At 39.4% G+C, this 27,970-nt stretch overlaps 1 protein-coding gene and 1 pseudogene across 1 annotated transcript; one reads left to right on the top strand and one right to left on the bottom strand.

Moving 5' to 3' along the window:
* Positions 1-1,990: 1,990 nt before the first annotated feature.
* Positions 1,991-10,488, top strand: LOC106843488 (WD repeat and SOCS box-containing protein 2-like; annotated as a pseudogene).
* Positions 10,489-15,453: 4,965 nt separating this feature from the next.
* On the bottom strand, positions 15,454-16,655 carry LOC106843522 (olfactory receptor 2W1-like). The gene is made up of 2 exons (XM_014860552.2): positions 16,095-16,655; positions 15,454-15,852 (listed from the first exon to the last, which is right to left on the bottom strand). The coding sequence occupies exons 1-2, from the start codon at positions 16,653-16,655 to the stop codon at positions 15,454-15,456; spliced, it is 960 nt and encodes a 319-aa protein (XP_014716038.2).
* Between the last annotated feature and the right edge of the window lie 11,315 nt (positions 16,656-27,970).

Raw genomic sequence — 27,970 nt, 5'->3', positions numbered from 1 at the left:
TCAAGTCTTACGTTTAAGTCTTTACCACATTTTGAGTTAATTTTGGTAAATAGTGTAAGATAGGGGTCAAATTTCATTTTTATAAATATGGTTATCCAGTTCTCTCAACACATTTATTAAAGAGACTGTCCTTTCCCTGTGAGTCTTTTTGACTCTCTTGTCAAATATTAGCTGACTGCATATGCAAGGCTTTATTTCTGGTCTCTCCATTATTTTCCATTGGTCTATGTCTATTTTTGTGTCAGTACCATACTGTTTTAATAAGTATAGCTTTGTAGTGTAGTTTGAATCAGAAAGTGTGATGCCTCTGGCTTTATTCTTCTTTGTCAGGATTGCTTTGGCTCTTGGGGTCTTTCATGGTTCCATACTAATTTTCAGACTGTGTTTCTATATCTGTGAAAAATGCCATTGGGATTTTGATAGGGATTGCGTTGACTATATAGATGCTTTGGGTGGTATGGACATTTTAACAATATCTTTCCATTTGTTTGTGTCTTCTTCAATTTCTTTCATCAGAGTCTTGTAGTTTTTATTGTACAGATCTTTCACTTCCTTGGTTAAATTTATTCCTAAGTATTTTACTCATTTTGATGCTATTGTGAATAGGATAGGTTTTTTCTTTCTTCATCAGATATTTCATTGTTAAAAGAAGGAGGCCTTAATGAGCACAGGAACACCACTTCTACCTTCCACCCCAACCCACGTCATGGTTATGTACTCAGGCCTAGTGCAGAGTGAGCAGGCATAAATGTCTATCTCCCAGTTTCTCCCTGGAAGGGGCTTTCCATCTGCTTCCTGAGTTTCTGACTTCTGATTAGCCTGCATCTAGGTGCTGAATGAAATCCTCCCCTTTGGGACACTTTTAGGTATTAGCACACCCTTGACTACTGGGAGACACTAAGAACAAAGAAGATGGTTTGGACAATCACAAAGGTTTTTTAAAAAATTATTTTATTGAGGTCATATTTGTTTATAGCATTGTATAATTTCAGGTGTACATTATTATGTATCAATTTCTGTATAAACTGCATCATGCTCACCACCAATAGTCTTGTTTTTATCTATCACCATACATATATACTCCTTTACCCTTTTTGTCTACCCCACTCACTTCACCTCTGGTAATCACTAATCTTTTCTCTTTATTAGTGTGTTTGTTTATCTTCCACATATGAATGAAATCATATGGTGTTTATCTTTGTCTGGCTTGTTTCACTTAAAATAATACCCTCAAGGTTCATCCATGTTATTGTAAATGGGATGATTTTGTCTTCTTTTTTATGACTAATATTCCATTGTATATATATACACCACATCTTCTTTATCCATTCATCAGTTGATGGGCACTTGGGTTGCTTCTGCATCTAGGCTATATCACAGAAAGATTTGGGAGACAAGCAGGAGCTGGGTCCAGATTGATTGATGAGGTTGATTTCCTACACAAAACTCCTCTCTCAAGACTGGGAGAGGTGGCTGTTTTATCTACTGCATAGAAACCAACACAGAGAGTTAAGGAAAATAAAGAAATATAGGAATGTGTTCTATAGAAAAGAAAAAGAAGTCTTTAGAAACAGATTTTAATGAAATGGAGATAAGTGATTTACCTGATAGAGAGTTCCAAATAACAATCATAAAGATGCTTACTGAGATAAGCAGGGCAATAGCATGAATAAAGTGAGAACTTCAACAGAGATAGAAAATATTTTAAAAATCCCAGACAAAAATCCGAGTTGAAGAATACAATAACTAAACTGAAAAATTCACTAGAGGGGTTCAACAGCAGACTAGACCAAGTGAAGAAAGAATCATCAAACTTGAGTCAGGGTAGTGTAATTTATCCAATCTGAGGAGTGAAAGAAAAAAAGAATGAAAAAAGAGTGAAGAAAGCTGCAAGGACTTATGGGATACCAAGTAGAGCAATATACACATTATAAGGTTCCCAGAAAGAGAAGAGAGAGAAAAAGGGGCAGAAAATTTATTCAAGGAAATAATGGGTGAAAAATTCCCTAACCTGAGGAAGGAAACAGACATTCAGATCCAGGAAGCCCAGAAAGTTCCAAATAAAGTGAATTCAAACAGACTCGTACTGAGACACATTACAATTAAACTGTCAGAAGTTAATGATAAGGAGAGAAGCTTAAAAGCAGCAAGAGAAAGACAACTTATCATCTATAAGTTAGCCTCCACATGACTATCAGCAGGTTTTTCAGAAGACACTTTGCAGGCCATAAGGGAACAGGATGATATATGCAAAGTACTGAAAGTTTAAAATCTGCCAGCAAAGAAAACTCTACACAGTCAACTTGTGCTTCAGCATTGAAGGGGAGATTAAAAGAGTTTTCCAGGTAAACAAAAGCTGAAGGAGTTCACCACCATTAGATCAGCCTTACAGGAAATGATTAAGAAATGTTAAAGGCCTTATGAGAACTTACTAAGAAATCTTAAAGGGCATTCTTCAAGTTGAAATGAAGGGATGCTAGTTAGTAACAGGAAAACATGTGAAAGTATAAAAGTGACTGATAAATTCAGGGTACTATAATGCAATGGTGGTGAGTAAGTCTCACCTCTAGTATAAAGATGAAAAGATAAAACTATTAAAAATAAATATTACTACAACTCATTAAATTATACACAATGTAAAAAGATATAAATTGTACTATCAAAAACATAAAATTTGAGGGGAGAGTGTAAAAATATAGAGCTTTTGTATGTGGTTGAAATTGTTATCAGCCTAAAGTAGAATGTTATAAATGTAACATGTTCTATGTAAACCTCATGGGAGCCAAAGTAAAAACCTATAGTAGATATACAAAATATAAAGAAAAAGGAATCAAAGCATATCACTCCAGAAAATCATCAAATCACAAAGGAAGAGAGGAACAAATGAATTACAAAACAACCAGAAACCAGTAAACAAAATGGCAATAGTAAGTCCATTCCTATCAATAATTACTTTAAATGTATATGGACTAAATTCTCCAATCAAAAGACACAGAGTGTGGCTGAATAGAAAATAAAGCAAGACCCAAGTATATGCTGCCTACAAGAGACTCACTTCAGCTTTAGAGACATAAATAGACTGAACATGCAGGAATGGACAAAGATATTCTGTGCAAACGGAAACCGAAAGAAAACAGAGATAGCCATACTTATGCTAGACAAAACAGACATTAAGCCAAAGTTAAATAAGAAAAATAAGGTCACCCTATAATGATAAAGGAGTCAATTCATCAAGAGGACATAACATTAGTAAACATTTTTGCACCCAAGAAAGGAGCACCTAAGTATATTAAGCAAATACTAATAGATCTGAAGGGAGAAATAAACAGCAAAACAATAATAGTAAGGGACTTCAATAACTCACTTTCATCAACGGATAGCTCATCCAGACAGAAAATCGATAAGGAACTATTGGAATTAAACTACATGTTAGACCAAATGGACTTAATGGAAATTTACAGAACATTCCAACCAATAGCAGCAGAATACATATTCTTCTCAGGCACACATGAAATATTCTCCAGGAAAGATCATACCTTAGGCCACAAAACAAGTCTTAATAAATTTAAGAAGACTGAAATCAGATCAAGTATCTTTTCCAAGCACAATGGTATGAAACTAGAAATCAATCACAAGAAGAAAACTGGAAAATTTACAAATATGTAGAGATTAAACAACATGCTCCTGAACAACCAATGAGCCAGAGAAGAAATCAAAAGAGAAATAAAAAAATATTGTGAGACAAATGAAAATAGAAATAAAACATACCAAAATTTACGGGACGCAGCCAAATCAGTTCTAAGAGGGAAGTTCATAGCGATAAACACCTACATTAAGAAAAAATAAACAGCTCAAATAAACAACTTCTCTTTATACCTCAGGCAACTAGAAAAACAGAACAGCAAGCTAAGCCCACGAACAAATGAAAAGGCAATCTATGGAATGGGAGAAGATGTTTCAAATCACTTATCTGAGGAGAGGTTAAAATCCAAAATACTCAAGGAACTCATACAACTCAATAGCAGAAAAACAAATAATCCAACTTAAAAATGGGCAAATGATCTGAATAGACATTTTCCCAAAGAATACATACAAATGGGCAGCAGGTACATGAAAAGGTGCTCAACATTGCTAATTATCAGAGAAATGCGAGTTAAAACCACAATGAGAGGGGCCGACCCAGTGGCGCAGCAGTTAAGTGCACAAATTCTGCTTCGGTGGCATGGGGTTCGCCGGTTCAGATCCTGGGTGCAGACATGGCACTGTGTGGCAAGCCATGCTGTGGTAGGCGTCCCACATATAAAGTAGAGGAGGATGGGCACAGATGTTAGCTCAAGGTCAGTTTTCCTTGGCAAAAAGTGGAGGATTGGCAGCAGATGTTAGCTCAGGGCTAGTCTTCCTCAAAAAAAAAAAAAAAAACCCACAATGAAATATCACCTCACACCTGCTAGAATGACCATTAGCTGCCATGTGATAGGAAGCAGCTGATGTCCTCTCTGGAGTAGGGTGGGGGCAGGATGGGGACACAGCAGTGGCATGAGGGCTTTTTATTGTTTGTTTTACACTGAAATTTTTCTTAAAATCTGATGCAGAACATTAGAAGTGGACAGCCTCATTCTGCTGCCACACACCCTCCACCCCGGCCCAGGGATCTAGGCACTGGCAGCCTGCTGTGGAGCCATGCACGTCCTCCACGAAGGCTAGAGAGAAACCATTGCTGCTGGCTGAACTCAAGCCCAGGTCCTCCACCAGTTTGATTGGGAGTCTACTGTGAAACTGGGAGTGTCACCTTCTCCCCAGATGGCTCCTGGTTTGCTTGGTCTCAAGGACACTGAATGGTCAAGCTGATCTCTTGGCTACTAGAGGAGCCCTAAAGGGTTTGAAGCCATCCCTAAAGGGTTTGCAGCCAAAAGCCTAAGCAGCAAAAATGATGCAAAAGGGTGAGGCAGCCCAAAATAGAAGACCCTGGATGGTGGTCAGATTGTCTGAGATTTGGCCTTCAACCCACGGCCTTCTCCACCCAACTTTCCGCTCTAGGTATGTCACCATTCCCAAGTGCCAGAAGTTTCTTGCTTGATCCTCGCTACAAATTCAGTGGGGGACAGATCAAGATTTGGGAGATGCAGATACGGCTTTTGTTTTCAATCTTTCCAGCCACAAAGATGTCGTGAGAGATCTGAACTTCATTCCTAGTGGCAGTTTGATTTTGGTCTCTATCTTGGGATCATACTCTTCCTATCTGGGACCTGACTGAACATGACAAACAGTTTCAGGTGTTATTGGGCTACCTGCAGTGGATTTATTGTTGCATTTCCCAGGACTGCAGCATGCTGTGCTCTGCAGCTGGAAGGGAGTTGGTCTTTCTATGGAGCATGCTGTCCTACACATTAATCTGGAAGCTAGAGGGCCACCAAAGCAATGTTGCCTCTTGGGACTACTCCCCTCACTCTGCCTTGCTTGTCACAGCTTCTTATAATATCAATGTGATCATGTAGGACCCCTACACTGGTGGGGCTGTGTAGGGAGAGGCTGAGGTCACTCTACCACACTCAGCTCGACCCCCCACAGATGACAGTGATGTCCACATTAGCCCCCTGAGATTGGTGTGCTTCTGTTCCAAAAGTTTGTACCTCATCACAGTGGCAGATGACTGACTTCTCGGGATCTGGGCCTTGGAACTGAAAACTCCAACTGCGGGGCCAGCCCTGTGGCTGAGTGGTTAAGTTCGCGGGCTCCGCTATGGGGGGCCCAGGGTTTCGCCTGTTTGGATCCTGGGTGCCAACAGCGCACTGCTCATTAGGTCATGCTGATGCGCCGTCACGCATAGCACAACAAGAGGCACTCACAACTACAATATACAACTGTGTACTGGTGCGGCTTTAGGGAGAAGAAGAAGAAAAAGGACGATTGGCAACAGTTGTTGCTCAGGTACCAATCTTTAAAAAACTCCAATTGCATTAGCTCCTGTGACCAATAGTCTTTGCTACACATTTTTTTCCACATAGTGGAGTTATTGCCACAGGGACAAGTATGCTCTTTTTGCTGAGGGAGATTGACTCTGAGCTAACATCTGTGCCCATCTTCCTCTATTTTATATGTGGGACACCTGCCACAGCGTGGCTTGATAAGCGATACATAGGTCCACACCTGGGATCCGAACCAGCGAAGCCCAGGCCACCAAAGAGGAGTGTGCAAACGTAACTGCTATGCCACTGGGCCAGCCCCAAGATGTCTCTTCTTAATTGTGTAAAGAATTGGTTGTTGTCATCACTTCAGCGGATAATCTTATGTATGAGATCTGTCTTTGCTGCTTAACCATATTGGACCAATCAGCCAGTTTCAACTCTACTCCTCAACAAAAATTTAAACTAAACTTAAAGTACTATTCTCCTGGGGCCAGTCAGGTGGCACAGTGGTTAAGTTAGCATGCTGCACTTGGTGGCTTGAGTTTGCAGGTTTTTTTTTTTTTTTTTGAGGAAGATTAGCCCTCAGCTAACTACTGCTAGTCCTCATCTTTTTGCTGAGGAAGCCTGGCTCTGAGCTAACATCCGTGCCCATCTTCCTCTAGTTTATACGTGGGACGCCTACCACAGCATGGCTGCCAAGCAGTGCCATGTCCGCACCCGGGATCCAAACCAGCGAACCCCGGGCCGCCGAGAAGCGGAACGTGCGAACTTAACCGCTGCACCACCGGGCCGGCCCCCAGAGTTTGCAGGTTTGAATCCTGGCACAGACCTAGCGCTGATCACCAAGACACATTGTGTGGCATCCCACATAAAGTAGAGGAAGATGGGCACAGATGTTAGCTCAGCAACTATCTTCCTCAAGCAAAAGGAGGAAGATTGGCAACAGATGTTAGCTCAGGGCCAATCTCCCTCACACACACAAAAGGTACTGTTCTCCTTCAGTGGCATATAGTTGTCTGATACAGACACCTCATTCAAACAAAATCTGCATTTGGAAAATTTAATATATTTTAAATTATTTTAAAAGAAATGCAACATCTTACCCTCTGGCTTTCTCAATAGGTGTTTATGGAGGCCAGTGTAATGTTATGAAATGTGTGGAGAAAGTAGAGGAATCTTTCCTCTATCAAGTCTGTTGCTGAAGAAAAACATTTTTTTCAAGGTGAGAGGCTTTCATTGGAGGAAAAAAGTTAATAGCTTTTGGCTATCCATTTCATTTTTTCCATTAAGGAAACCACCTTTTAAAACATGTAGTACAATAGGATAACTGGGAAGGGATTTTTTTTTTTTTTTTAACTTTGTGGTTATCTTGAAACATCACATACAGCATAGGCGGAGAGGCTCTGGATGGCTTCCTTGAGGCCCCACTTGTGCATTAGCTTCAGACTTCGCTGGTGTCCTTGGGGAGCGAGTCCTATGTGAATGATAGAAATTACTGACTTATCGCTTTTGATAGTACACGAATTTGACACTTTTATAAAGAATCGCCTCCAAAGAAAGCTTATTCTGTGATATCAGAGACAGAGAAGGCTTTCATATGAATGTAAGTTGAATAAGTCAGTGTCTTTATAACTGGCTAAGGAAAGAACGACTTGTAACACAGCTAACGAGCAAGCTGCTTTATTTTTGTTGTGAAGAATGATATCATAAATGCAGCATAATTACTGCAAAATAATGGCTGCATTTGTACCCAAGGCCTAATCCTTTCAGCAGTTGTCAGTTTAGAGTCAGACCTAGTCTTATGTGCCTTCCCTGTGTTAAAAGTGAGTTTCGTACAACCTCTGGCTCCTAAAGGCATAATTTAAAGTGAAAATTTCTCTGCTATCCACACAACAATTAGGAACCTGCTGGTACCTCTTCTACTTCAAGAGGAGAAATAAAAAGACCAGTTTTAAAGTAAGAGAATTGAGTCTGTTTTATGAGTGTAATAGTTTTGGCCAGGAATCCTTTCATGCCTGCTTAAAGTAGATACAGAAACGGTGCAACAGGTTAGATTTATAAACTTAATTCTGGAAATGCTCTGTTTACTTTGAGCTGGAAGACACTTGGACTGTATTAGATTTGAGTCTTATGTTCTAGGTCAAAATGGGGTAGGCCGATTTCCTGCAAAGGAAGGGTAAAGCCTTAAGGCTGAAAAAAATGTGTTTGCTTTTTTTTTTCTATAGAAGACAAATGGGCAGTGTAATAAGATAGTTGTACAGTAAAATTGTTTTGTACGTCTCTGCTCCAAACAGCCACAAGCACAGTACTGTTTGAATGTCTGCTTACCATGCCTAGAACAGTTTTCCTAGACTTGGGGTGATTGTGGCTTCATCACTTGACGTGGGCAGCAGGACATACCATAACCAAGTCCCCTGTTCTCCAGTCTCTGCTGGTAGTGGCAACTGCAGCAAGTGGCCCTTGGCATTTAGGCGTCTGTGACAATCAGGTTTCTGGTGACATGAAAAGTGACAATGAGGGCACTCAACTGAATCTTCTTCTTGGTACTAATAGAAAGTTTGTACTTCAAAAGAAATCAAAGGTAGGAATAGAGAATATCATGGACAGCTGCCTTTTGACCAGAGAACAATAGAGATCAAAGACAGAAAATTTGTTGAAGGAAGAGAATAGGAAGTAATAAAATTTTTTCCTGGGCAGTAATCTTATACATGTTCCCCTAATATTTTATTCTCTACCCTAAACATTTATTTACAAATGTGATTAAAACTGGTGAGGAAAAATTAAATTAAACAAATTGTTAGTTATAAAAAAAAGAATGGACATCATCAAAAAGACAAGAGATAAAAAATTCTAGTGAGGATGTGGAGAAAAGAGGACAACTTGTACACTCTTGGCGGGAATGTAATCTGATACAGGCACTATAGAAAAACAGTATGGAGGTTTCCTGAAAAAACTTAAAATAGACCTACCATGTGATCCAGCAATTCCAGCAAGTCGCTATCCCAAAGAGTTATCTGCACCTCCATGTTCATTGCAACATTATTTACAATAACCAAGAGATGGAAAAAACCTACGTGTCCATCAATGGATGTATGGATAAAGAAAATGTGGTATGTATATATGCAATGGAATATTATTCAGCCATAAAAAAGAAGTAAGTTTTGCCATCTGTGACAACATAGATGAATGTTGAAGGCGTTATGGTAACTGAAATAAGTCAGACAGAGAAAGACAAATACTGTATGATCTCGTTTATATGTGGAATCTAAAAAAAACAGAACTCACAAAAACAGAGATCAGATCATTGGTAGCCAGGGACAGGGTGGGGATGGGAACTTGGATGGGTTAAGGTGGTCAAAGGGTACAAACTTCCACTTATCAGATGAATAAGTTCTGGTGGTGTACTGTATAGCATGGTAAATATAGTTACCAACAATATAATGCATTTTGAAAGTTGCTAAGACAGTAGATCTTAAAAGTTTTCACCACAAAAAAAAATTGTGACTAAATTAGTTGATAGATGTATTAACTAACCTTACTGTGGTAATAATTTTGCAATATATATATACATATCAAATCATTACATTTCTACATCTTAAACTTACACAATGTTATACGTCAATTATATAGCAATAAATATGGGGAAAACATTTATTTGTTTTTTATTACATTAAATGTTTTATTACATTATTAAAAGAAAATTCACAAAGAAAAATGTGAGCTGTATATTATGACTCACCAAGCTATGAAGTTGCACATGCTCAGTAGCACTCCATCATCAAACGAAAGTGTGTATATGTGATCAGGCTCGAGCTGGTCCTGAAGACACAAGTGAGTTACATGAGGAGGTATCTCAATTGCTCACGATCCCCATTCCTGCCACACTGCCTTCTCTCTCCAAGCCTGTACCTATGGCCTCATGGGGAGTTCCCTTTTACTGGTTGACAGAGAAACGGAAAACTTAGGCCTGGCTAACAAATTGTTCTGCACAATATTCAGACACCACCTGAGAGTAGACAGCTGCACCACTACAGCCCCTTTCTGGGACATCCCTGAAAGACAGTGGTTAAGGAAAATCCTCCCATGGTGCAGAACTATGGGCAATGCACCTGGTTGTTCACTTTGCTTGGAAAGAGAAATTACCAGATGTGCACCTATATACAGATTTCTGGGTTTTAGCCAATGGTTTCGTTTGATGGTCTGGTACTAGGAAGGAATATGATTGGAAAATTGGTGACAAATTTGGGGGAGAGATATATAGATAGACATCTCTGAATGTCTAAAAACGTGAAGATATTTTTTTCTCATGTGAATGCTCACCAAAGACTGAGTTCAGCAGAGGAGTCTTTTTAAAAATAATCAAGTGGATAGGATGACCCATTTTGTGGGTACCAGCTTGCCTCTTTCCTCAGCCACCCCTGAAATTGCCCAGTGGGCTCATGAACAAAGAGGCCATGGTGGAAGGGATGGAGGGTATGCATGGGCTCAGCAAGTTGTACTTCCACTGACCAAGGCTGACCAGGGTACAGCCACTATTGAGTGCACCACCTGCCAGCAGCAGCAATCAACATTGAGTCCCTGAAATGGCGCCATTCACTGGGGTGATCAGCTAGGTATCTGGTGGCAGGTTGATTACATTGGACCTTGGAGGGGGCAGCTTTTTATCCTTACTGGAATAGATACTTAGATACAGATTTGCCTTCCCTGCATTCAATGCTTCTGCCAAAACTACCATCTGAGGACTTAAAGAATGCTATATCCATCATCATGGTATTCTACATTACTTCTGATCAACAACTCATTTCACAGCAAAGAATTTTGACAATGGGCCCCATGCTCATGGAATTCTCTGGTCTTACCATATTTCCCATCATCCTGAAGCAGCTGGATTGGTATAATAGTGAAATAACCTTTTGAAAACTCAGGTACAGCACCACCTAGGTGGCCATAATTTATAGGGCTAGGGCAAGGTTCTCCTGAAGTCTGTATATGCTCTGAATCAGTGTCTAGTATATGGTGCTGTTTATTGACAACAAGGACTCATGGGTCCAATATCCAAGGGGTGGAAATGGGACTGGCACCACTCATTACCCTTAGTGACCCACTATCAAAATTTTTGCTTCCTGTTCCCACAACTTTATGCTCTGCTGGCTTAGGGGCCTTAGTTTCAGATGGAAGACTGCTCCTACAATGAGGCACAATGATTCCATTGAAGCAGAAGTTGAGACTGCCACCAATCCACTTTAGGTTCCTCATGCCTCTGAATCAACAGGCAATGAAGGCAGTTATGGTGTTGGCTGGCGTGATTGATCCTATCAAGGGGAAATTGGACTGTTACTACACAGTGGAAGTAAGGAAGAGTATGTCTGGAATATAGGAGATCCCTTAGGTCATCTCTTAATATTTCCCACCCCTGTGACTAAGGTCAATGGAAAACTACGGCAACAACCCAGTCCAGACAGGACTACTAATGGCTCAGACCCTTCAGGAATAAAGAACAACAATCATCAGGTAAAGAACCACAACCAGCTGGGGTGCTTGTTGAGGGCAAAAGGAATACAGAATGGGTAGTAGAAGAAGGTAGTTATAAATACCAGCTGTGACCACTTGACCAGTTACAGAAACAAGGACTGTAATTGTCATGAGTATTTTTATTTTTTTATGAATATGTTTGTGTATATATATATATACACACATAAGTAAATATCAGTGTTTACTTTCCTCCTTTATTCCCTTATCATATAACATAAGATGTATTGACTTTGCATCAGTATTTAAATATTGTTAATTCTAAGAATGTTCTTTTTTTTTTTGAGGAAGATTAGCCCTGAGCTAACATCTGCCGCCAATCCTCCTCTTTTTGCTGAGGAAGACTGGCCCTGAGCTAACATCCGTGTCAATCTTCCTCTACTTTATACATGGGACGCCTGCCACAGCATGGCTTGTCAAGCGGTGCCATCTCCACACCCAGGATCCGAACTGGCAAACCCCATGCCGCCAAAGCGGAACGTGCGCACTTAACTGCTGCACCACTGGGCCGGCCCCAGGAACACCAATTGTATTATTGCCATTTCAAAATTTTTAGATTTTTTATCATCATCATTCATTAAGAAGACTTAAGCTCCATCTAACCTATAACATATATCTGAGATAAAACTGAACAAATAATTGTGCAGAGTTTTTTCATAGAAGTCTTGCATTAATTATGAACAGTGTAGAAGGAATTTTTCTTAAAATTTATCTTTATATTTCCAATTGTCATAATGTCTGACATGTACAATGTTTGGTACATAAAGTAATTTAATATGTCCAAGAATTCTGATGCTTGATTGATCATTGTGATATGTGGTTTCTATGAAATATATCTACTGGCCAGACATATTTGGCTTTCTTTGAAAAATCAAAACAGTAGATACCCTTGAAAATTTATGTCAGTCCACTGGTTTATTTATAAATCATCAAATTACATAAAATGTTTCACATGGGTGTTTGGATTCAGTGATATTAAAAGGCCATTGATTTAATTGTTTTGTTTTTTGGATTCATTTTCAACTACAGCTACTCTATTAGTAAATGATGCTAGTATAAGGAGTATTAAGCAATATATATTTTTATGATATTTATTTTTTTAAATTTATTTTTATTTTTCTTGAAATATAATCGACATATAACATTGTAATAGTTTTAGATGTACAACATATATATATATATATATATATATATGTGTATGGTGAAATGATTACCACAATAAGTTTAAAATTTCGTGAGCACACATAGTTACAAATTTTTTTTTTCTTGTCAGGAGAACTTTTAAGATTTACTGTCTTAGCAACTTTCAAATATACAATACAGCTTGTTATTAACTATATTCACCGTTAACTATAGTCACCATGCTGTACATTAAATCTCCAGATGTACTTATATGCTGTACACTATGTATCTTGTAGCTGGACGTGTGTGCCTTTTGACCACCTTTACCTATTTCGCCACCTCACCCCCACTTCTGGCAATCACAAATCTGTTTTCTGTTTCTATGTGTTCAGTTTATTCCAGATTCCATATATAAGCAAGATCATACAGTATTTGTCTTTCTCTGTCTGACTTATTTCACCTAGCATAATGCCCTCAAGCTCTATCCATATTGTTGCACATGGCAAAATATCCTTGTTTTTTATGACTAAATATTTCATTATATATATATATATATATATACACCACATTTTCTTTATCTTTCATGATATTCCATTGCTAAAACAAAACAGTTGTTCCCAAATGTTAACCATATAAGATTTAAACACATGAGGTGATTTCTCATAGTGCCTTCCACACAGTAAACATTTCATACATATTTTCTTATTGATTTTTCAATCTGGTCTCCATTTACCAACCCACCCTTATTCTCTGAGGTTATTTATTTATATTCTTTGTTTTAAAAACCGTGCAAGCTGGTTTTTAACCTCCCTGGCTTTGCCCCTCTATTTTTACCTGGATGTTTTCTGCCAAATTCAGGTTAGAGAATCTTTAAAGTTCAACTCAAGTGCCATCTACTTAATAAACATGTTTCCATTTTCTCCTAATCAGACTTATCCACTACTTTTCTGAGAGCTTTTGTGCTTATTATTTGTGCTAAATAATTTAGCACTTAGGGAAGGTAGTTTGGCGGTAGATATCCTCTAATTATATTATGCAATATTGTTTTTCAAACAGGTAAAATCATGCCACTTTTGCTTAAAGGTATAGTCCTCTATTTTTATTTATCATACAGGGAGAGGAAGGACAAATTAATTCTGTCAGTCAGATTCATCATTTGACAACCTTAGGAATTCCTCTGGCTTCAAGTGAAATCCTGGCACCCAGCACTGTTGCATTTTGGAAAGTTTCCCCACTGATATGGAACCTGAACTGAGTTCACTCACCCATTGTGCAGCAAGCCAATCTTTGACACCAGGTGTGGTGGAAGAAAGTAAGCATTTTATTACTGCACAGTGCTGAGCAAAGAGAAAGGGCAGCTAATGCTGAAATCCCAAACTCCCCTAAAAGCTAAACGGAAAGGTTTTTATTTGGGGTTTTAGGTAGGGGAGGGGGAACATATGGCCTTGCTGGTGGGAGCTTTCCCACCAGCCTATCTTTGGCCTTGAGACTACTTGCAGAGAGGAGAGAGCCCGTGACCTTGCTGGTCAGCAGCTTTCCCCTCAGCCTGTATCTCCTTGACAGGGAGGAAATAGCAAATCCAGGTGCTTGTCCTTGGCTGTGTCTGTCTCCATGGAAGATAGTGGATTCTGGAGCCAGGAAGCCAGGGAGTAAGTAAGCTTTGGTTTTAATCTTATATATGCTGGGTTTAATGCGGGGAAACTGATATCAGGGCTGGTCTCATCACCCCCTCCACATGCAAGATAGTGAAGCCAAATTTAGTAAATCAGTGAAAGAGGTGACAATAAAATAGGGAATTTTCTGCATTTCAGTTGCAAAGTAAACCAATATTTCAGGGGCTGGCCCTGTGGCCGAGTGGTTAAGTTTCGTTGGTTCGAATCCTGGGCGCGGACATGGCACTGCTTATCAAACCACGCTGAGGCAGCATCCTACATGCCACAACTAGAAGGACCCACAACGAAGAATATACAATTATGTACCGGGGGGCTTTGGGGAGAAAAAGGAAAAAAATTAAATCTTAAAAAAAAAAGTAAACCAATATTTCAAATACTTAATCTCCCTTTTATTTCTCCAAAATAAATGTATATACTTTGGCCATTATATTAAATTACAATCAATCCTTTAAATATATTGAGTTTCTAAAAGCTAATGAGTACTTCTGTAATCTAGTCAGTCTGACCTTACACTTGTGGAATAATATATGATTTGAAAAGGTAATTGATAATAGTAAGAAATAATAATAATTAAAGCTAATCTTTTCTTTGAATAGAGGTTCCTTTCCTGACTGAGATCTCACACCAACATTCGTGCGAGTTTACCACAGGTGCTCTAGTTTGTCTAACGTGGGTGATCTGCTAGCACAGTGTCAATATTCTTAAAAACATAAAGGTTAAAGGAGAAAAAACGTATGAAACAAACATTAGGCTAGGACTCAGAAGACTGGAAACTGAATCTCAAATTTACCTTGAGAAAAAATAACACTTAATATTTCAAAATTTATGTCACATAAGTCTATAGATCTATGTCAAAAGCCTAACTAATCTCTTTCCATTGAGATTGAGACATTCATGGAATAAATGTTTCATGAATGAATAATTAATGAATAAAACTGTGGTGTCACCTTTAAAATCCTTTAATTTGTGCCCTCTCATTCCTCTGTATCATGATAAAGAAGTAATAGACTTAAATAACAAAAACGCTTTACTCAAGATATTGATATTGGTGCCAATGATTAGACGCATGACAGATGGTTATAATATTGTTTGCATCCACAAAATGTTTGTTTACAAGAATTACTACATAAATTGGTCTCTATGATCTAGGGATTACTGGCCTCTGTGAAAATTAAAGACAACTAGAAAACGTATTTCGTTGCCTTATCCACTCTAATATTTTTCTATGACTTCCAGTTCCTCTTTGTAGATTTGTGTTCAACTCTCACCAGTTTCTTCAGTGCATCCTTCATGTCCTTATTCCTTAAGGTGTAAATGAGAGGGTTGAGACTTGGCGTGACGATGGTGTAAAAGAGGGTGAGGAACTTGCCCTGGTCTTTGGAGGCACTGTTACCTGGTTGCAGGTACATGTAAATAATAGTTCCATAGAAGATGGACACCACAGTGAGATGAGAACCACAGGTATTAATTGCTTTTCGTTGTCCTGCTTTTGACTTCATTCTCAGCAGAGCTTTGGCAATGTAGCCATAGGATATGAGAATAAGGATGAGGGGTGTAAGGACGATGACAATGCCTAAAGCAAAGACAGACATTTCCACTGTTGTGGTGTCTATGCAAGCTATCTTTTTTTTTTTTTTTTTAAAGATTTTATTTTTTCCTTTTTCTCCCCAAAGCCCCCCGGTACATAGTTGTGTATTCTTCGTTGTGGGTTCCTCTAGTTGTGGCATGTGGGACGCTGCCTCAGCGTGGTCTGACGAGCAGTGCCATGTCCGCGCCCAGGATTCGAACCGACGAAACACTGGGCCGCCTGCAGCGGAGCGCGCGAACTTAACCACTCGGCCACGGGGCCAGCCCCTATGCAAGCTATCTTGACCATAGCTGGCAACTCACACAAGAAGTGATCCAGAAGTTTGTTTCCACATCTAGGCAGATTCAGGGTGACTGTACATAATGCTACAGAGTTGGCCAAACTAATACTCCAGACCATGAGAATCATCTTGAGACACAGATGTGGGTTCATGATTATCAAATAATGCAAAGGCTTACAAATAGCTGTAAAACGATCATAGGACATCACAGCCAGGAGAAGACACTCAATGGAGCCCAACCACATATAAACATAGAGTTGAATGACACAGCCCACATAGCTGATGGTCTTATCAGGTCCCCACAAGTTAACCATCATCTGAGGGATGATGCTGGTTGTGAAACATAGATCCAGGAGAGATAAATTCCTGAGGAAAAAGTACATTGGTGTGTGGAGATGGGAATCCAGGAGAGATGCAAGAATGATGGCTGTGTTACCCACCAATGTAATTAGACAGAAGATGGTGACAACTCCTGACAGGACCACCTCCAGTTTGGGATGGTCAGAGAAGCCAAGCAGAATAAAACCATGTAGAGAAGTATAATTGCTTTGGTCCATAGTCCTTCAATGCTCAAATCCTAGAGTGATAAGATTAGGAGGAAGAGGAGGGGAAGGAGGAGGAGAATGATAATAATAATAATAATAATAATAATAACAATAATAAATTTGTCAACATAGACTATCTAAATAGGTGAAATACAGAAGTAAATGGAGAGAACTTATATTAATAATTAAAAAAATTAATGGTAAAAGTAAAAATTATAGCCAAGTAATCGGATATTATTGTAGATTCTTTTATGGTCATAAGTTTCATGTTATATTTTTATCTAGGTGACCTTGAGGTGTTCACTCTTAAACTCAGTGTCCGAATTCTCTCATATGTAAATTTGGCAGTTTGGACTAAATCTGTTTTTAAAATGATGTTACTCTATATTCTCTATAAAGCTTGTTACTTGATGTAGTGAATATATTCTTTTACTTTGTCAGTGAATTCACTTATGAAATCTAATTATTTGGCTAATGTTGGAATGAAAGCGTGTTCCTCTTTTTCCATATCTTAGTGAATAGCATCTTTGATTTGCCAGTTTCTTATGTAGTAGATCGGGCTTTTATCTTTGGCACCTTTGTTTTTCCCATCCCTAATACATAATTTATCACTGTAACTTTGAGTGCAAAAATATTTGTTGACTATGCGCTCACTTTTAAAAATTTCCTCCACTACTACCCTAATCCAAAAAAAGGGAACATTCCGTTGAGTGATATTTATAACAGGGGATGCTGTACATGTATGTGGAAGGGGTATATGGGAAATATCTGCATCATTCTCTTAATTTTGTTGTAAACCTAAAACTGCTCTAAAAAAAAGTCTTAAATAAAAAGACACGAAACTTAGAGAAAATATATGATTGAAAAGTAACAGTTAAATATCAAACTGGTGCCTTTTTCTCTCTCTCTGTAGACTTAGTACAAAAGTTGTGCTTTTTGTTTGTTATACTATTTAAAATATGTTTCCTGAATATTATGAAGAAATTAATTCAAACTGTGCTTGTGATTCAAAAGTGGTCACATTTAGAAGGTTAACTGAGTCTACCGGTTGAGATAGTTGCTTTGAGAGAGTCATTTGGTGATTTCTTCAGAATTAACTTCCCAAGAATCATGATTTGAGTCTGGGTTCTGCCATTGACTAAGTTGGATAGAAAGAAAAAATAACTTTGAAATGAATTGCAAGCTGTCACACCTCATTGGAGTTCTATACCATCTGAGCGGGGGGATGAATAAATAATATTTATTTATTTTGACAAACGTGGTATATGTAGTTGTGCCTAACTTCTAAATAAGACAGAACTTCAGTTAAAATTAAATGAAAACAAAACTGAAAATGTTTAAAAAATTAAAGCCAATCCCATGATGTTAATTCCTTCACTATTTCCTTTATCACTATAGTCTCCAAAGATTAATTCAGGAAGGGAAAAAAATTCTTCTCTGCTTTTTAAAAACCTGACATAGGAAATCTTCAAGAAATTTTTCATGCACATTATGAAGTTTAGAAATGGATCAAAAATATCTGAGTCCATCTTAGCTCCATAGTCTTCATGAATAAAATATTATATTTTAATTATTTTCAATTTGATCTATACCTTCCTCTTTTATTTCTACTGGATCAAAATTCATGAAATCACAAATTGAGACATAGCTTCATGTCTACCTCTTACAATAGAGAATAAATTTAATGTTTCCTTCATAGTAGACATAAAAAGGAGAATTTTTCACAGGGATTTACAATATTTATTTATTCTAAGAATTCTGAAAGAAAACCAGAAACCCGTATAGGTCTAAAAGTTCCTTTTTTCTTTTTTACTTCCCATAAGTTGTTTTACCAACCCAGGCATGCTATTTTCCAAGAGATATTAAAGATTAACATTACTGTGATCCAGAGAGTTCCCTTGATGTTCTCCTTCTTGACTAGTGTGGAGCCGACACTGTGGAAAATAGATCCTGGTTAAGCATTTCCTCTCCAGGGCTGCAGCTCTCTCCTGTTTTCCCTGCAGGGCCGCTGTGAATTCTGCTTTTCCCAAGTGTGTTTAGATACCGGTTCTTCCAAGACTCCTCCTTCTTGACTATGTGACTTCAGATAAGGGGATGAAAGCTGTCACAAATTCTTACTACTTGTTTTGACTTTAAATCAGCTTGCAAATAGGCTTTGATCCAAGAAATACGTTATGAAAAGCAACCATTAATTCAGAATAGGAATTGAACAAAATTTCCCAATGTTACCTGAAAATCCAGTTCATCAAGAGAGATTTTTTTAGACTGAGACTGCATCCAATTAATTTCACTAGAGTAAATGAGAAAAACGTATTTTCAGAATTTTTTTTCTGTAGTTAGTGAACATATTACACATAAAATTTTCTTTTAAATAATGTGCCTTTCCAACAATAGAATTATAGTGTATGTTAACTGAATAAAATACCCTTGCCACTAATAGTATATACATTGATTTGGAAATAAATTTTCTCAGAACAGATGTCATTTAAATAACCTCTAATAGTTATTTCTGATGTCCAAGGTCAAAACAGTTATCTGTCAAAGAGAAGATGTTCAGTCTCCAATGCCCTGAACAGTAAGGTGAAGATTATAAAATTTATATTTTTATTCAGTCAGTTCTAATGTTCCTTTGTTTTGATGATCATGATAGATAATTCAAATACTTGTGTCTATGACAGGTTCGTTCATGTCTCAGAGGTCACCATTTAAACACTAGATCCTGGAACAAGTGTTTTTTCTGAAGATTTTATGAGTGGGTTTAATGATTAAAAGTTATAAGAGCTCCCTTGAGTTAAAATTACATACCACTAACTATTACTTTAATAAAATATATAGCACAAATTGACTCATGATACGTGTTTAAATTGATGATGTCATCTGTGAATAATAAAATAATTTTAACTGTTTCTGTATGATAGTAATCATTGTATTCTACAATTGAGATATAGTATAGTATGATGTAGACCGAGTCAGACTTTCTGGGCTGAAATCCTGGTGGTTCCACTTATCAACTGTGCGAACTTGGGAAAGTTACTTAACATTTTGGTGCCTCAGATTTCTTATCTATATTAGGGGGATAGTAATAATACATTTAAAGAGTTAGTATGAGGATTAAATAAATTTAACGTATGTAAAATATTACAATACCGGTTGGCAAATAGTAAAGATTCAAATAAGTGTTAGCTATTACTATTTCAGTCAATTCAGGGGATCTGTATGCCATAAAAATATTCATTTTTATCAATTTTGTAAGAGCTCATACTGGTAATACACAAAACATCTGGTAAATACTTCCCCCCTTCAACCACTTTTTTTAGGATTATATATCTAGTGTACATGGATATTTGTGTATATATTCTTTATAAATATTATTAATAATGGTGACTATAAGAAGCATACAATCAATGGCACATTTTTGTCTATCAAAATTCTAAACATATGGATACTTGAAAATATTCACTTTTACTAGACATCTCAATTTCACTCATGTATTTTCTTCTCTTCCCCTTTATTTAAATTTTCTACGGCTCTACTTTTCTTTTTAAAAAACAACTTCTTTAACGTTGTAATTGAATTTTATAATTTAAGTTCAAGAATAAAAATATTCAAGGTTTTTTGAGAAGCAGAAATGTATATAAGCTGCCATGTATATACATCTACTTTAATTGAGTTCCTGCACAGTGATTTCCTAGTCCCTTGCTCCTTATCCTGTGATTATATTCCATGGGTTTGCTACTCTGGAGAAGTTAGAGAAATCATCTGGATTCTTTAACTTTTTGAAAAGTTTCTCATTGTTTTTCCAGGAATGGGTAAACCCAGATTGTGAAGCAGATGCCTTCACCTTAGATGTACAATATAATGTCTTTTTGAACCCCTCTGACTGAATCCAGATGTGTTTTTCTGTCCCCTTTTTATTTACCCATTTTTTCCCCTTGCTTCCTTTACTTATGGGAACCATTTAAAATGAAATTATTAGCAGTGCTTCCCCATTTGGCTATATCAGGATTGACTGGTGCGTGTGGAAATTTTAGAAATACAGAGTCTGAGATTTCTTTGCCCTCACCAGGGGTTCTATCCTTCCCTGTTTATACTGCCTCTCTGGTTAATATCATATAGTTCCAAGGCTTTAAATGTCACCTACATATTGATGGTTTTCAAATTTATATTTCCAGTCTTCTCTATTAAACATCAAATTGGTAATTCCAACTGCTTAATTTCACTCACATTTGGACGTCTAACAAAAATATGAATCTAATCATGGCTAAAATAGAACTCTTGATTTCTACTGCACCAAATCTGCTATCAACCCAGTCTTCTTCATCATGGTAAATGGAACAAACGTCTATCTCTTACTGGCCAGAAACCTAAGAGTCATCCTTAATTACACCCCTGCCTCACCCTGAAAATTTCAGCTATTTCGACTTTTACCTCTTCTGTCCATTTCTACTGCCACTGCCATACACTGAGCCACTGTCTTTTTCTTTCCTGGATTACCCAATGGCTTCCTATCTTGCTTCCTTGCTCTAACTTTCTCCCCTTTCAATCCATTCTCCATGTGGTAGCCAAAAGCATTCTTAAAAATAATTCATTTAACGGTTTGAAATCTTTAAGGCAATTAGAGTAAAATTCAGACTCCTTACCTTGACTTACCAATTGCACCATGACCTGGCTCCTGTTATCCCATCCGCCTTCTCCCATTTCCTCCCTGTGTCTCTCCAGGAATGCAAGCATTTAAGAGGTCTTTGCACTACTTTCATTGACCTGTAAGATTCTGTCCCCAAGTTGCCCTCCTTTTTGTCACTTTGTTCTTCAGCTCCTCATTTATTCAGTAGGACCTTGCTGATCATCTAATTTTAACTTAGGCCCTCCTCACCCTAGTCATTGTCTACCATCTTTCCACATTTTTTTTCACAACACTCCAAATTCTATATATTTTTTAAATACATTGTCTTAGTCCGTTTGGACTGCTATAGTAGAAATGCCATGATTGGGTGGATTAGACAATAAACATTTTTTTCATCATAGCTCTAGAGGGTGGGAAGGCCAAGATCAAGGTGCTGGCAGATTTGATGTCTTGTGAGGGTACATTTCCGGTTCATAGGTGACCATCTTCTTGCTGTGTCCTCATAGGGGAGAAGGAGTCAGAGAGCTCTCTGGGGTCTCTTCTATAAGGGCACTAATCCCATTTATGAGGGCTCCATCCTCATGACAAAATCAACTCCCAAAAGTCTTACCTCCTAGTACCATCACATTGGAGGTTAGGATTTCAACACGTGAATTTTAGGGGGACACAAACATTCAGTCCATAACATGTATCTTCCCACAGTTAAAACATAAGCTCCAAAAGAACATAGATCTTATCTCCCTTGCTTACCACCGTAACTGAATGAATCAACTCAACAAATACTGAGCACTACATTTGACAAACAATAGAGATATAGCAAAGAGCAAAATAGACAAAACAGAAAAATCCCTGCCTTTGTGGAGCTTTCTTTTATTTGAGAAAGGCAGGAAATGAACAAATAAACACAAAATACAACAAGCTTGATTGTGATGAGTGCCAAGGAAAATAAGGCAGGGAAACAGATGGTGCATATTGGAGGATGGGAGAGTGTGGTGGTTGTGTTGTCCCCGTTCAGGAAAGGCCTTTCTTGAGAAGTTAAACCTTTGAGCAAAAGGTTCAAAGAGAGCTTTAAAAATCATCAATAAAAATATTCTAAAGAGTACAATCATTCCCTATGGAATCTTAGGGATTTTCAGGAGTCTGCTTGTATCAGTTATCAAGGCTCCCACTAAGGTAACCAGATAAATTTGGATGCGATTAATATACTTGAATATTTCCTTCTTCATAGTGACAAAGAAAGCAGTTTTGGGAATTATTTTACAATTAGTCAATCAATCATATTGGTCAAAATCAAAGTTAATCTGTAGACATGTTGTAAAGTACTGCTTGCCAGTCCAGAGGAATTATGATACAATTGCATACCCACTGAGATGGTATATTGTAATTTTTTGATAATAATATTTACAGTATATTTTCTAACTTATTCTTTTTTTAACTGCAATATTCCACCAAACAAGTCTTTAGAAATAGTGTTCCATGTAAATGTTGGTTTCTTTTCATGTGCTTTTTGGGACTCTCTCAATATTTCCAAATAATAATTGACCAGGACCTGTCAGCCCTGTAGTAAGGCTGTACTTGATTCCCTGATGATGGCATAATTGCCTCCAGCAGCTCTTCAGTTGGTGCCTGGAAGAGGGTCCAGCATATAAAAGGGACCAATCAATGTTTGTTGACTATAAAGCAGCTATAACAACACCTGATGTGTATTTTAAATATTATGTTGGGTAAATGTTATCTAGGTTAATATATATATATATACATAAAATATAATAATACTAACTCATTAAATGTCATGATGGAGATCAATATTTGATGACTTTAATAATTAAGTAGATGATGTAAAGAGTATGCTACAGGTAGAAAGAGATATCCAGAAATATGTTCACTATATTTTGGTAGGTAGCAAGGGTGGGTGCCAACTATGAGTTCTTTGGTAGCTGCAGAGGCCCTGGATGTCAGTGTGCTCTCCTATGACTGCATACTCTACTCTGGGTGTGCATACTGCTGTGGAGGCCAATTATGGGAGTTGGGCTGGAGGGCAAGTATGTGCACAACTGGAGGGACTAGCTATATGTGGGCATGGTGGTGCTGGCCAGTGACAGAAGGCAGGGGCTGATCTGGACCCTCAAGCACTGTGGGGGCCCTGGATGTTAGTGAGTTAGTGAGTTCTCCTGTGGCCACACACTTAGGCATGCACACTGCCTTGGAGGCCAGTGACAGGGATCAGGCTGAGAGGTGTGTGCAGGTACACAGCTGGAGGGACTAATTACAGGTGGGCATGGTGATGCCAGCCAGTGTCAGAAGACAGAACGTGATCTGCTCCTGTAAGCAGCTTTGGGGGTCCTTGTTGTCAGTGTGTTCTCTTGTGGCTGCACTCTCTCCCCCTGGGCATGCATACTGCAGTGAAGGTCAGTGACAAGGGTTAGGTTCGGGGCATGTAGGTGTACAGCTGGAGGGACTAGATACAGGTGGGCATGGTGGTGCCAGTCAGAGACAGAAGACAGGGCTTTATCTGGGCCTGGAAGCAGCTGTGGGGACCTCGGGTGTCAGTGTGCTATCCTGTGGCTGCACTGTCTCTCCTGGATGTTCAACACTGCAGTGGAAGCCAGTGATGGGAGCTGGGCTATGGGCATGCAGGTACACAGCTGGAGGGGCTATCAATGGGTGGGTGTGATGGTGCCAACCAGTGATGGAAGACAGGGCCTGATCTGTGCCCACAAGCAGCTATGGGGACCCTGGATGTAGATGAGCTCTCCTGTGGCTGCGTGTTCTCCCCTGTGTCTGTGCATGCTATAGTGGAGGCCAGTGACAGGTGCCAGGCCAATGGTATGCAGGTGCACAACTGGAGGGGCTATCCTCAGGTGCAGGCACAGTGGTTGGAGTCAGCCAGGGGCAGCTAGGCTGGTGTGTTGCACTCATGATGCTGCAGAAGCCTAGGCTGGCTGTGAGTGTAGCTCCTGGGTGAGGAAGGACTCAGGTAGCTGGTGTCTTACACTTGCACAGTTGTAGAGACCTTGGATGTATCAGTGTGGGTCAAGGCTCCAGTGGGAGTGAAAGGAGGGAGCCAGGAGGGACTAAGGAGACTGGCATCAGTAATGCAAACACCTGTGGGGGGGGGGGCGGGGGCAGCTGGCAAGACCTGCAGCAGCTGAGCTCACTGATGAGTTTGTTGTTGAGGGAAGCTGCTGAGTTGGTCTGCGGGGCAGATCTTTGTGAATGATGAAGACTCCTACTGTGTTTGCTAATAGCCTCTGCTTTTCTTCCTTGTTCCTAGCTGGCTCTATGCATCTCAGCTTTGTGGGTCTGAGTCAGGTGAAATCCAAGTGGGGCCTTTGAGCAGTGTCTGCAGGGGCTGGAGAAGCTTGTTGCTCACCAGGCTCTTCCTCTCTTGGTTAGAGGAACTTCCTCGCTGAGAAGTTCCTTCTTGGTCCTGAGCAATGCCCACTAGAGACGGAATGATGCAGGCACAATGAAGCTGTCTTCCTTCTCTTCTTGTGTGATTTTCTCATTTTTTTTTGTTCCACAACATTGCTAAAACTTACCTAGTGGACTCTAGAAGTCTCCAAGAGCTATTTTTTTTTTACGGATGGCTGCCTAATTGATGACTTTTGTGGAGGTATGGGGAAGCTGGGTTCTCCTACATTGCCATTTTTTCTTCCTCTCATTTATTTTACTTTTTGCTCCTCTGTTTGGATGAATCCCACTGCCTTGCCTTCGAGTTCACTGATCTTTTCTTCCACTTCATCTAGTCTGCCGTGAACCCCTTTATTGAAATTTTCAGTTCAAGACAGTTGGTGTCAAGATGGTGGCATAGGCAGACTCTGAACTCACCTCCTTCCACGAACACAACCAAGTCACAACCATTCTTGAAACAAATACCCCTGAGAGAGAACTGAAAACTGGATAAAAAGAACCCCTGCAACAAGGGACAGCCCTGACTGAGATGGGAGAGGCAGAAATTCCTTTCTGGAGAGAAAAAAGCCACCTTCACAAGTCACGGAGCTTCACGGCCAGCTGGGAGCAATCCTGAGGTGTGTAGCTTTCCCTGGAGGATTAGGGGACGTGAAATTTTCATTTCAATTATTTTATTTTTCAGCTCTGTGACTTGTGTTTGGTACTTTCTTATATTTTCTATCTCTTTGTTGAAATTCTCGCTTTGTCCATTCGTTGTTCTCCTGACCTTGGTGATCATCATTACCTTTGTTTTGAACTCTTTACAGGTGAGTCATTTATCTCCATTTCATTAAGTTCTGTTTCTGGAGTTTTATCTTGTTCTTTTGTTTGAAAATATTCCTTTATTTCTTCATTTTCCTTGACGCTCTGTGTTGCAGTCTATGCAATAGATAAAACAGTCACCTCTCCCAGGCCTAAAGGAGTGGTCTGTATAGAAGACGGACCTTATCTATCACTTAGCCCAGCCTGGCCTCTTGGTTGTCTCACAAATCTTTGTGATTGTCCAAGCTGTCCTCTTTGTTCTTAGTGGCTCCCAGTAGTTGAGGGTGTGCCAATACCTGTCGATGTCCCAAAGGGGAGCATCTTAGTGAGGTGCTACATGCAGACCGATAGGAAGCCAGATCACCAGGCAGCAGCTTTTAAAGTATGCAAAAAGATCTCTTTTAGGGAAAGACTTTGTGACGGGTATTTCTGTCTGCTTTCTCTGTGCTGAGCCCTGGGGTCTGGCCAGTTAAGAACTGTTTCTTTGCTATAGTCCTATGAGTCCTTCAAATACTATCACTACTGGCCACCCTAGCCAGGTGGTCAAAGAGTGTGCTCAGATACAAAAGCTGGGGTGCCAGGTGTGTGCACAAGCTGCTTCCGGAGAGATATTAGTGACCTGGAGCGGGCCAGAGGGAGAACACAGAGACTTTGCCCACCAGCCTCTCCAGTCTCCAGAGAGGATTGGAGTTTATCTCTAAATGTGCATTAAATTAGGAGCTTGACCCTCGAGCTGAAGCTTTTAAGATATACAAATCATCTTCTGTCACAGAAAGACTGGGAGATAGACATTTCTTTCTTTCTTTCTTTTTTTTGAGGAAGAGTAACTAACTGCTGTCAGTCCTTCTCTTTTTGCTGAGGAAGACTGGCCCTGAGCTAACATCCGTGACCATCTTCCTCTACTTTATATGTGGGATGCCTACCACAGCGTGGTTTGCCAAACAGTGCTGTGTCTGCACCCGGGATCTGAACTGGCGAACTTGGGGCGGCCAAAGTGGAACGTGTGCGCTTAACCGCTGCATGACCGGGCCAGGTCCCGGAGATAGACATTTCTATCTGCTGCCTCTCCATTGAGCTCTGGGGGGATAGCCAGTTAAAAGCTGTTTTTTTTTGTTTGCTATGGTCCCATTGAACCCTAAACACAAGCCTCACTGGCCACCAGAGCCAGGCTATCAGTGGATATGTTCTCTGGGCAGCAACCACAAAAGCTTGGATGCCAGATGTGTGCAGAAGCTCCTTCTAGGGAGATACTAGTGACCTGGAGTGGGGCAGAGGGAGCGTGAAAACATGGTGCCCTTAGGCCTCCCTCGTGTCCAGAGAGTATTGCAGTTGGTCCCTAGATGTGTGTTAAATTAGAAGGCACTCAGGCTGTAGCTTTTAAGATATGCAAAGAGGCCTCTTGTCAGGAAAGACTCAGAGATGGACTTTTCGGTCTGCTGCTTCTGCTCTGAGCCTTGGTGAAACAGCCATGGCAAGTCCTTGCAAGCCCATTAAGAACTGTTACGTTTTTGGGGGCTGGCCCCGTGGCCGAGTGGTTAAGTTCATGCGTTCCGCTACAGGCGGCCCAGTGTTTCGTTGGTTCGAATCCTGGGCGTGGACATGGCACTGCTCATCAAACCACGCTGAGGCAGTGTCCCACATGCCACAACTAGAAGGACCCACAACGAAGAATATACAACTATGTACGGGGGGCTTTGGGGAGAAAAAGGAAAAAAATAAAATCTTAAAAAAAAAAAAAAAGAATTGTTACGTTTTTGCCATGGTCTTGTGAGCCTTGTGTGGGTACAAGCCCCATTGGTTTTCAGAGCTAGATGCTTTGGAGGTCTGTCCCTCAGATGGAAGTCTTAAAAATTAGGGTGCTGGATGTTGAGTCCAAATCCTTCACTCCTCAAGGAGAAGCTGGGAGCTGTGAGTTCCCTCCTGATCATGTCACCACACTAGCGGTGGGGTTTATGGGGAGAGTATGTCTCTGCCTCTTCTACCCATTTTGATATGGTTTTTTTTTTTTTTTCTCATTTGTCCCATGTGTAGGAGTCAGCTAGTTTCTGGATTTCTTTCAGAGAGAATTGTTCTATATGTAGCTGTAGATTTGGTGTGTCCAGGGGATAAGGGGAGTTCAGGAGACTCCTATGTTACTATCTTAAACTGGAACCTCTCAGAACCCTTTAAAGAAGGAAACACCTGGTCCTATTGAGGGGACCCTGATATGCTGTCAAAAATTTATACTCTAATTCATCTCCTTAGCTTCTTCAAAGGAACCTGAGGCCATTTATCAGAGTGATCTGCATTGCATAAAGGAAATACTCCAAATATTGGGTATGTGATCTGGCACCAATTTCTGAGAATCTAAAATATCACTGTGTCCATTAGTCAGAACAGGAACTAATGGAGGATATGTGATAATTTTAGTTTAAAATTTTTATTGAGGCATAAGTTACATACTATAAAGATCAAAAATCTCTAAATTACAATGTGATGAATTTCCACT

Source organism: Equus asinus, chromosome 8 (assembly GCF_041296235.1).
Source record: "Equus asinus isolate D_3611 breed Donkey chromosome 8, EquAss-T2T_v2, whole genome shotgun sequence".
Lineage (NCBI taxonomy): Eukaryota > Metazoa > Chordata > Mammalia > Perissodactyla > Equidae > Equus > Equus asinus.
This window is presented reverse-complemented; position numbering and strand designations above follow the sequence as displayed.

Excerpts from the sequence above, each read along its gene's own strand:
- LOC106843522 (XM_014860552.2), bottom strand. The coding sequence starts at position 16,655 with ATGGACCAAAGCAATTATACTTCTCTACATGGTTTTATTCTGCTTGGC. Across the intron at positions 15,853-16,094 it reads TGCCAGCTATGGTCAAGATA|ATAGCTTGCATAGACACCAC; the intron begins GCTTGCATAGGG and ends AAAAAAAAAAAG.